Source organism: Cygnus olor, chromosome 1 (assembly GCF_009769625.2).
Source record: "Cygnus olor isolate bCygOlo1 chromosome 1, bCygOlo1.pri.v2, whole genome shotgun sequence".
Classification (NCBI taxonomy): Eukaryota; Metazoa; Chordata; class Aves; order Anseriformes; family Anatidae; genus Cygnus; species Cygnus olor.
In genome coordinates, this window is record NC_049169.1 from 27,867,208 (window position 1) to 27,879,447 (window position 12,240).

The following is a 12,240-nucleotide window of genomic DNA, read 5'->3' on the forward strand; positions in this document are numbered from 1 at the left end:
GGTTTCCCACAGGTTTGGGAATAATGAAACCTCTAGGAGGGGGGAATTAGAACAAGACGACTCCAAAAGCAGCTGACTCCATACCCACGTCCTCAACAGAAGTACAAACCAATTGCTTGTCCACTAGGTCTAAAGTAATAATCTTTGGGGGTAAAGAAGACTCTCAAATCATGGAAGGCAATTCTTCTCCTTTATAGCCCATGAAGAATTATTTTTAAATTTTCAGATAAATATCTGACATGCTAAATTCAAGTTTTCCTATTAAGGATCTTGAAAACTATTCACTACATTAAGGATGCAAGTATTTACCAGGATTCATTATTTATATTCATTATTTAGGGGAAAAAAAAAAAAAGAAAAAAAAAGGATTAACTAACATTTGAGTTTCTTTGCAAATCTTTACAGAAAGTTCAGGAGAACCTGATCAAGAATATCCAGCCTAACAGCTGGAGTACAACTCAGCATTGAATCTATTCGCTTTTTGAATGCATCCTATGATTAGGGAAGAGTTTCTTCTGCTGCCCCTCCCTTGAACATCTACTGTTTAAGTATTCACAGAATTTTAAATTAGCATTAGCTCTGGCAGTTAACAGAAATATTTTTGCCTCGGGAGAGTTCAATTGTGGATGATATTTTGGATGATCTTTTGGACAGCATGTGATCCTCAAGTGAGAAAATTGGGAATAATCCTACACACCTTTTTAAGTTTTAAAGCATCTAAGACATAACACTAGGAATATGGGTTTGTAAAAGTCAACTTAAAAAAAAAAAAGTCCGTAGCACCATAGCACTTTAGGTCTAAAACCTTGTCTTACAGCATTCTTCTACTTTTGAGAGGACTAACTACTTTCAGATTCAAAGCTCTGTATAAAATTAAATCTGAACTGTCCTTAGCATATCTGGTAGAAACTTTCCACAGCATAGTTTACCACTGAAACGTATAACCTGAGAAATGTAAGGTGATGACATTGTGCACAGTTGCACAATGCAGCTCATGTGCCTACTAAATGCACAGATATGAATGCATTATGAATAATAATAAATAACATTAAGGGTTAAAATGTAGATACCATAGAGGTCTACAATATACCACACTGCTCAAATCACACCTTTATTTCAAATTGTTATTTATAGATGCTGACAGAAGTCATTCCGGGAAATAAATTCCAAGACACGCATTATAGTTGCAACACAATTGCATTTGACACACATTTAAGGGAGTCAACAGGCAGTATCCCCTTACACTACTAAAGCAAGCCTAAATGGCAGCAATTTGTTCTGGAAATACTTACTTCTGATGAGGTCACCATCAGTGCGATTTCCCCAGACAGACTGCTCTTGTATCTCTGGCTGTATACTTTGGTTACTGGAAGGCTGTTTTATGTCTTTATCTCCTGCCGCAGGATTTTGTTGGTCAGTTTTTTCTAAGTCAAAAGAAATTTGAGGGTATTAGTTTCTTTGGTATTTTTACTCTACGTGAGCAAATCTCATATTTGAAAGTTAAAAACTAGAGAACATAAAATATAACTTTTATTAGCATCTCATATATTGTCCCTAGAAATAATTCCTAATAAAGTCAATTTTCAGTTTGTTTTCCTTTGTAGATGAAATTGTTCTCTCTTTAAAAAAGTCTTTTAGTTATTGTTCTTTTAGTCATACAAAGTAATACTCAGCACCTTTTGTAAGAACAACTTACAATTGAATTTGTTTGTTTAGTTATTTTCCATGACATTTTCAGATAAAAATTTGAGTTTGTCACACATAAAACATATTTTGTCCGTAAGCATGTGCCTCTGGCATATAAAAGCCACAGAAATTCCACAGAAGTCTGTTTTCCATTATTTACAATTCAACATATGATTAAAGACAAATATTGTTCTAACGTCAACACTGATTAGTACAAAGATTTTAGTATAGCACAATTTTCTTGTCTTCATTAAACAACTACACTTTTAAAAACTATTCATGGAGTCAACTTTTAGCCTATGATGAAAGGAAAAATGATTTTCCCTCTCCAAGTGTATACAAGTTGCAGGGAAGTTTCCATGGTAAGGTTTTTTGAGGGATTCTTAACCTTATTTTACAAGATAGCAGATCTTGTTTTGATGAATTCTCCAGTAAACACATGCAGACCTGTATTTTCTCAAACCAAAGTAGGTGACAGCCTTCATTTTCGCTGTTGTTAATGTTCTGTTTATTTATTTATTTATTTTTACTGGCATTCAAGGAAACACTTCCAAATTACTTTGTTCATTATTCATAGTCATTTACTTGAGGGATGTGTAGAACACTAAATGTTTTCAGTTTGGAGTACTTTTTCAGAGTATTTATAATATGTAATATTTACAGTAAAACTAAAGTAAATGAACAACTGCTGAAAAGTCTGTTAGCTCTCTCTTTTTTTTTTTTCAACCTATAACATGTTTATAAACTACTTATCACAATGTAGTGATTTCATATCCTCTAGTAAAGCATCGGTTCCAGTCCTGAGACACAGAAAAATTGCTTACTGCTACAGCGACATTTTAAAGGTTAGTTTCTTTATGTAACCAACAGCAGTTTGAATTTAAATCCTAACTTTCTGCCTTTGTTATCCACCCTATTAAACTGAGCCATTGAACATCACTCAAAATAATATATGCCATATTGTATGTATAGTAGCATGTGCCTTCAAGCACTGCTGCTCCCCTTCTATTAATTTCCACCTCTGAAACATCTGACCCAGCTACCTATATGGTACTTATCTCTCTGCACTCCCTCACATCAGTATTTCCTCAACAACTTGTCAATATTTCTTCAGGCTCATCCTGAGATGAACAGTTTCACTGGGATTGATGTAGAGTTACTTAAGTGATCGGAAAGATAGCCATCGACTTCAATGAATTTTGCATCTTTTCCTGTATGACTTAATCTCACCTAGATTCTCATCCTGTCCAAAACCAAAAAACAGCAAACAAAATACAGGTGGATTTTTTGTTTTTCCAAGCCCTCGGACAGACTTTAGTCACAAGTTATTTATCCCAAATATCCATCAGACACAAATACGACTGTATTGAAATATGATGATTTTGTCTGTGCAGTTAGGCATTAGGTTCAAATGTGTCTCAAAAGTCTTTGAAAAGTGCCCTGAAATAGGCTGAATGAAAATAAGTAGTATCCTGGAGAGAGCTAGTGTAAAAGAACTGCAAGCACTGTACAATCCGCTTTTCATACAGACTAAGCTCAAATGAGCTATTTTAAGAGATTTTGCTCTTAAACTACTTTACTGCAGTAACAACACTAAGATTACAATAATATCTACCCTGCAGTGTAGTACAAAACTGGAGAGTTGTTGTATACAATTTTCTTGTATATGATACAACTTTGCAGAGCACTACTATTTGATGTTGTAAACAACAAATAAACTGTAAGGAAAGATTAGTATTAATATTAAAGGGCCCTTGGCACTCTAAGTTACATTTTTATCTAATAAATTTGAAGAAGTGCTGAATGCAGTGAAATCATCATTATCCATAGGAATTCAGTTTTCATCCCTCTGCTTGTTTTCTGTTCGGTGTATATATATATATATGTATATATTCTTTACAGCTTGCATGTGCATTTTTTATGTTTACTTTTATTGTTCTAGCTGGATATAATAAACATCCAGTCAAAACCATATAAACGATATTAACAGTTAACAAGAAAGAAGTAAGACGTGCTATTAAGAAGCAACAACAGTGTTGCAATTGAATACCAATTTTGATATGAAATTTGCAGGAATTTACATGAATTGAGTAGCTGTTCTTTGATTTATTGCATTCATATAAAGTCTTCCCCAAGAATGTTCATAACAGAAACTTGCAGCAGTGACATTAAGCATGTATTTGATATCTTGCTTTGCACTTCTTAATCACCCACCAGAGAAATTTTTCTCCCAGCAGATGCTACTATAGCTGTGTGGTGGGTTGATCCTGACCAGAGGCAAGCACCTTCTCTCCCCAGCCACTCCTTCTCTCCCCAGTGGGGTAGAGAGAATTGAAAAAACAAAAGCGAGGAACCTCATGGGTCAAAACATACTTAATATGTGAAGAACAGAAGAAGAAAAAAAAATCAGAAATAAATAAGTGATGCAAAGGCAATCATCGCTTACCACCTCCCACAAGTAGAATGATGGCCAGCCAGTCCCCAAGTAATGGATACCTCCCCAAAAACACCCTCCCCTCAGTTTCTGTTGCTAAGCATGAGGCCACATGGAATGGAGTACCCTTTGGTCAGTTCAGTTCAGGTGTCCTATCTGTGTCCTCCCAGCCTCTTGCCTACCCCCAACCTTCTCCCTGCGCGGACTGTGACGTGCTGTGTAAGCATTGTTCAGCAATAGCTGAACTGGTTTGTCATCAGTGTTGTTTTAGTGATAAATCCAAAAAACAGCACCACAGAGGCTTCTATGAAGAAATCTAACTCCATCCCAGCCAGACTTAGCATAATGGGCCTTTAGAAAAAGTGTTCAGTTATGTACATTTAAGATTTTATTTTTTTTATAGCCACACTACTAAAAAAAAATGATACAGCAGAGCACTGAAAATAAACAAACACTGGAGTCCTGATTAATTACTTGTTATTTCTCTTGACTGTGTATAAGCTCAAAGTTTTAGTACAAAGAAATTTCTTAATCATTCCCCTACAAAAAAAAAAAAAAAGCTTATGATGGGATCATAGGATCTCTTTTGTTATTATTATTATTATTATAGAAGTGTGGTGACAACATACCAAGAACTGATCACACATGAAAACAGCCTCAAGGACACTCGAGTCTGTATTTTGTTGATGCCATTATTTTTAGTGCATAAAAATAGTTATGAATTTACTTTACGAAAGGTAATACATTCATGAAACCAATAAAAATCCACACAAAGACCTTAACCTTCTCTGAAGTGCCATGCTTGTGGCAAATAGGGTTAATAAAACCTACAGCAACTACAAATACTGACGGCTGGATCTGGCCATAACCAGGCATGTCATTTTTCCACTGTGTTTTCAAATAAATTAGTAACAATTCTCTGCTTTAATTAAGCTTAGCCTTAGGAAATTTTTGTGATATTTCTTTGGTATGTTAGCTGCTGCTTCCTCTAGTACACTCTTCCACTCTCAAATGACTAACCTCCAAAACTGAAAGCCAAGAAGAAAACCAGATGCTCTGCCTAGCAGATCAAATAATGGAAGGAAAAGAATCATTATGTTCTGAGTCTGGCTGTATTGAGGCAGAAACCCAATCTCTCTTCAAAACCATTGCAAGTTACTCCAGGTCAGGTCACAAAAGCAACGTAGCCTTCTTACTTGTGTACTTGGTACTATTCATGTGTTCAAGGCCCAGATCAGCAACCCGAATGGTTATGTGCTCTTCTAAAGGAATGGTAGTCCCTATGCTGATAAGCTTCTAGCCAAAAGCCCTGTGGCAGTGATACTCACACAGATCACACTGTGATTTATCCTGAAGGTAAGCACAGGCACAAATTCTGCTTGCGTAGAGAATAATACAAATTTAAGGTTTAAATAAGGAAGAGATAAAACATGCAGGCAAAGTATAGAATTGAGATGGTTAACAACCTAGATCATATCTATATTACAGACAACTGTAAAGTTAAAAACTTTATTCACATCTCAAAATGACCATTTTGTGAAATAAGTGAACAAAGTGAACTCCTACTTTTTTGTTATTTGGAATTATTAAAGGATATATACATCAGTTTTATAGTAAATTATTATACCACAATATTTTTATATTTATTTTTGGAATTAAACTGTAGTACATATATTTCATAGAATAAATCCTTGTTTTCACAGTTGAAAACTACTGCAATATTGTTAACTCCTGTTTTGGTTTAATTAATATGCAAAACTGAGAGAAGAGATAAAAAGGACAGGTAAAGGATGTGCATTTGGAGGACACATCTCAGAGAATTCAAGTCCTTGACAAACAACCGTCTTCACTTCTTCAAGTGCTTGTCCATTTGTACATTCACACTCTAGCTGTCCCCACACACCCCATTATGTCTCTTGAGTTTACTAAGAAACGGGTCTCAATGGCTGCTGCAAGACCAAGATAGCAAACATGGAATCATACGTTACTACATCAAGAACTATGTAATATCCAACCCGTCAGCATGCAAAAAAATGAGAACAAGTACCTATATATTAAGTGGGTTGGGCATCCTCATATTGTCAAGGACAGCTGATTTCTATTCATTAGATGACACACAACACCATATACTTACTCAGCCATCTCTTCCAAAAATTTGAACAATGAAAGTGCTAGACCAGCAACATGACAAACTGGACTTGAGAAACAGATTCAGAGTTTGCATATTGGCACTGTGGATGTAACAAGAGTTAAAAATCCTATGACTGTAACAGTAAAAGGCTTTGTTGCTATGACATTCATTTTCTGTTCACCAATAATGTGGTGTGTAGCACCAAGTAGTAAGTAAAGCAAAAGCAGCTGCTGGGAAAGCCTTCCGGAAACCTGAGCGCATCATTCTCATCAAGGAGACAGAAACCAGCAAAATGGACTGGCACAGCTGACCACCACAAAAAATGTAGAGACAGGAACAGTTCAACTCTTTCGCTGTTTAAGGACAGAGGAATGATGGAAGCATGTGGCAAAGCTTACTTGGGCACCTAAATTTGACACAGTTGCTGGGATGTAAACATTAATCCTCCAAAGGCCTTAGTTATCTCTGAACAAGCAGATGTAGATTTAAAGACACATTGTGCAAAGATCATAAGCCACCCCAAATGGAATTTTGTCTTTCAAAGCAAAGAGAGATTTATTTATTTATTTATTTTGAGAAACAGAGAGAGAGAGAGGAAAGGTAGGTCTATGAGGAAAAAAAAAGGTTTCAGAATGTTTCCAGAAGGAACATTAACAAAAGATTTCTTTGTCTCAAGCCTACAGCAGTTGAAAGAGATTGAAGAGCATACAGCAAACACTGTATTTTAACACTTCTCTGTTCATTAATATCCTAGCTGGCAAGAAACCACTGAGGATACTATTCCCTGCCTTTCACAACAGTAATACAATGGAACAGTGATAATACCAGGTTGCATAATGCAACTATTAGCAATAACCCCCACTAGTTACTTCATGAGCTGCCTAAGACTTTTATGCATTTCTCATAACAGGTTCAACTGTGCTATTCGTGGAACAGAAAGCCTATTCCAGTTCATGATTTGCCTGAAATCATCTCATTTCATTAATGACTGGTTCTACAATCTAAGTGCAACATTAATATTGATAATCCACAAATTATCAAGTTCAAAGTCCTCCAATGGAGTTGGATGCCTCCGTTTAGATGTTTGATTTTTTTTTTTAAACTAAAGTAACTAATTTGCTTTTATTTCATTTCAGTGACTTTCACTTAAATGTCTCATTGCAACTTCCATTGGCCCCAAAAATACTATTGAAGAATCAATCTCTTAAAATTAAAGCAATTCAACTGAACTTGGAAAGCTCTTCCACAGAATTTTCCAGGTACAAACTATGGAACAATTATGGATATACTGCAAGTTTGACAGCCTTTGCCAATTTTCTGTCATGATAAATTAAAAATAAATATGAACATGCAAATAGATACCCTGCATACCCTGCACTATTAAAAATACAAAGTTCAAAATCCATAAGTGAAAACGTATTTTCATAAATAATCATACTACTTGTCATGTGGTCGGTTACAAATTTATGTAACTCATCCGATGATGTTTCACATGTACAAAACTTAAGTTTCAGGTAAATGCTGAGTGATCCTGAGTGCAGTGGCTGTCTTTATTACCAAGTAGCACAAGACAGTAAAGGTGGACCTGTACAGTGAAAGAGTTGATTTTAAGGACACTTATTTGATATTATCCATGTTCCAGGGACTTGCTACTTTGGACTAACTCTCCAGTCTCAAAGACTGAGGGCTCTTTTCTGGCTGGAGCGCATCCAGCACATTCCTGCAGTGCATCTTCCAGATTATTTTGTTCAAAATGAATCCAGTCCAGGTCACTCCCCAGAAACACTCCAGAAAGTAAAATAAAGCAGGGGTGAACAGGAGGTTCATTTCAAAACTTCATTGCTGATCCAAATGAAAATACTACCATAGACATACTCAATTGCTGGAATTGCTTATTAGGAAAAATACAATAAAATAAACAAGTGTTTAAAGCAAAGAGAAATCTAACTTCTGAAGGTCTGGAATGAAGTTTGAGAAGAATGATTATGATATAAAACTAGCCTATGAGATGGAACGAAAATATTTCAAATTTGATGCGAGACCTTTACAGTCACCTCTGTGAAATACAAGTCTATCACACCCATGTGGACATGAATCACTTTACTGGAACTGCATGCACATGAAACTGAAAGCAGAAGTCTATTATTATGACTAGCTAGAGTTAGAGACTTGTAAAAGTTTCAGGCATTTTAGTCAGTAACGTTCAATTTAGTGCTGACAGAAAACTATAAAGCAAATTAACACTAAACTCTCGTCAGATTGAAAGCGGAAGCATAAATAGATCAAGTATTTGGTATGTTCGAACAATTTGAGTGTATTGGTTAACCGTTAAAATAAAAATCCATTACTCATAACACTGAGGCACTGCTAGCAAAGTGCAACAATTATGGTGATAGTAATAGCTGTTGCATCAAGAATTTCCAGACATTCCCACTGTGAGTCTTCTGTCATCCCTGTCTCATCTAGTGCTGTAGCACTCCTGGTCATGAAAACAGTAAAGCACACAAAATATTAAGGGGTTTGAAACATGCTGTTGAAGAGGAGCACATGTGTTGAGTGCTTTTATGAATGGAAGTTCTGAATGAACTAATGTGTATAGTTTCTTCAGACACCACACTAGAATTGTATCTCCATCCAGCAACAGTGACATGATTTGCACGGGAAAGAATGGTCACTTACAGAATTTGACCCCTAATATTCCTACTAGACTTCACTATCCACTCCACCAAAAGATATATTTATAGATGGCAGTCTTACATTTTCTAAAACGTTGTCTGATTCTCTAAATATAGTTCCATGTTTGTTGAACTTCTCTCTTGCATTCTTTGGTTTACTCAAATGCAGAGGATTTCATGGAAAAAGTCTACCCATATTGCTTGGGATTATTGCCTAAGCAAAAATCCTGACATGACCTCTAACTTGCAAAATATTTTCCTTAAAGCAGAGAGGCCAATGGTCACAAATTGTCACATTCCTTGTTTAGGGACACTGAATTATTTTGGTACCTGCCACTGCAGAAAATACTTGACCACAGCCAAATTGCAGTGGTATAGACATGACACTATTCACTCTGATTATATTGCACAGCACACAGGTAGAAGTAGTCATAATTTGATTCCAAGGGCTATGGAGCTCAGGAGAACAGAGACAATACGATCAGGATCTTGAACAACAGTGCACAACTAGACTTATGCTTTTGGAAGGATGCGGCAAAAAATGAACTAGATGTTTGCAGAAATTAGGTTAAATCTTTCTTCTTCTCTCAGCAGCAGGCTCTGCACAGATAATAGTTTAAAGGCTGAAATGAGTTGCTACAAAAGAAGACACTGATTAAATCAACTCTCTCTCAGCACGCTAATTGTGGAGGGGCAAAGTCCAATAATCTGACAAATAGTTATGCATTAATTCAAAAATGAACGAGCAGAGAAGCACAGTGAGAGCAGGGATGTTGAGAGAATATTGGTTAAAGCAATGTAAGAAAATTCTTCTGAGTTGCAAAAGCCAGAGCATGACACATCTTTAGGTCAAAGTACTTCTCAACCCAGTTTCACCATCTCCACAACTTATGTAAATCCCTCCAATCTGCCTAAAGTTTTATTTCTTCTGTTTTGTTTTTGTTTGTTTGTTTTCCTTAGATTGTAGGATAGCTATTAGTTGAATATTCACAATACAATTGAATTTACTTTTCTTTTTATGAAAGAGAAACAATTAGGCTTCATCATCTGAATGTTTATGATGGCAAGCAAAAGGAGCACTTTGAAGATGATACCTCAAAGAACTACAGGAGAGAACAAAAGATTGTTCTCATAATGTAAGGTATCTGTATCAGTTATAAAATATGGAAAGCATATTAAAGTATGTCATTAACAATCAAAAATTATTTCTCACCAGAATGTATTTAATACTTTGCTATACATACAACATAAGCCTTTTTTTTTTTTTTCTTACTGAGGGATCTTTATTCCTAGGTGGACACAGGTTTAAAGTATCTATTGTAAAGACAAAGTCATCAATTATATATATTAAAGGATGAGTCTAAGTAAATTAGTAGTTATTTCAACTTACTACAGATTTTTCCAAATACTTCTAACCTACTTTCAGAGATAATGTGAATTTCAATCACAGCTGTTACAATTATCTCCAAATTCTACAGAAATTGGTGTGCTTTTGGATGTCCTGTGGGATGGTATAGAGAGGGTTGGAGGGTTTTGAAAGTCCCAGATATATTATCTTAGATCTTTCGCCCTGGAATATCTGGACTACCTTACCCTGTAACCACACACTGCAAAGCTGACAACAGAAATGCTGGAATATAGACTGGAAATGTTATGAACTCACCTCTTCCTCTTTCCACCCCCATCTCCCCAACAGACTTATGCTAGAAAAAAGCATCAAATATCCACAGTTATCCTTAAATCTAAGTTCACTACAATTAAAAAAGGCATTGTCTTTCTGCGAACTATACATATGCTTTAAAATGGATCACGTGCCTTGAAAGGTGTGGCAAGTGAGCAACCTTGAATCAACATATTATACTTGCTTGTACCTTAATGATCACTGAAAAAGTAACTCTATAGTCCTTCACCTTGACAGCTGTGAGCTGTAATTGTGTCATTCAGACTTTCTGCACAGAGCTTTTCTGTGAGCAGACCAGTGTTCCCTTCCTTACTTTTCATAAAAAAGAAAGGCGGGTATTGAAAAATCTTACATATGACTTTATTTCATAGTAAAAACATAATTCAAAGTGGGACTGTAAGAACAAGACTGCTTTCCAGGCTAGTTAGCTCACTGGCTTACAACTTCAATAACTTTGATGTATGGCCTACGCATAAAGTTTAACCAGTGTGGCCCCTTGATCACATGACAGACGAAAGCAACAGATTGAAAATAAACATGTATCACAGATACATTTTGATTTTTCTGGCAAAAACATGATTTTAACAGCTCAGTTCTGCATGCTTGATCTTCTGTATCTAATCTTTTTTATTATTTTGTTTTACTGTTTAGAAGTTCTGAGTCATTCTTAGAACTTCTAAAAAAAAAAAAAAACAATAAGACAAGTATAAGCCAATTTAATGTGTCTCCTTGCCAATTTTTTTTTTTTTTTTTAAACTTTGCTACTGATACTTTCTGGTTTCTCAAACAAGTCTTCAACTTTGATTTTACAGAGTTATTGATTTTCCAAGTTACAAAAGCAGAGACTGCATGTTTAATCCACAGTTGCACAACTATGTGCTCAGTATCTGCTAACAGTTAACCACATAGATTACAGTTACAGTCTTTGAACAATCTTATTTGTCTGTTCTTCAGGGACTTTTAAAACTGCTGTCAGAATTGTGAAAAACAAAGCTATAGCTCTAAATGCAAAAAAAAAAAAAAAATAACAATGAAAAAAGTCTCATCTTCACAGACCAGAACTCAGTAGGCAAACATACTACCCTTTTTGGGGGTAGCCTACAATATACCTTGTCAAACTTCTCTCCACGAAGGTGATCAGAATAGAAAGATATTTTATGTAATTGCAAATTGCACATAATTGCACATCATTTAAAGAATTTTTTGCTATGATGAATGAATGTACTTTTAAAAAACATTAGAACGGCAAATATAAAACAAGTTAATACTCTCAGAAACAGGTTTTAGGTGCAACATCAATGAGTGGCCTAAAACAAACAGGGAAGTGACCTCCAACCTGAACAACACTCCTGCTCCAGGATCTACCTTTCTCACTTTACTGCAAGACATGGAAAGAAAGAAGCTTTGCAGAGAAGAGCTCCTAAACACAAACACCAAGGCTGAGGAACGAGAAGGCAGTTTTTAAGGAGCAGCATCTGCCTCTCTGTATGACTGCAGTTTTCAAGTAGTGAAACACGGTGCTGACATCAGTGCATCTTTTTTTTCTTCTTCTTCTTCCTTTATACATTTTCTACATAGGAACTTCTGGTTAAAACAATAAAGGCGTGGAAGCGAAAGTATTATAGAGTTATAC

General features: G+C 35.6%; 1 protein-coding gene across 1 annotated transcript in view; it reads right to left on the reverse strand.

Moving 5' to 3' along the window:
• MDFIC (MyoD family inhibitor domain containing) overlaps positions 1-12,240 on the reverse strand; it is a 48,190-nt gene that overhangs the window by 35,217 nt on the left and 733 nt on the right. The window contains exon 3 of the mRNA XM_040550405.1: positions 1,293-1,424. Within this exon, the coding sequence (XP_040406339.1) occupies positions 1,293-1,424 (132 nt within the window). The remainder of the gene's footprint in view (positions 1-1,292; positions 1,425-12,240) is intronic.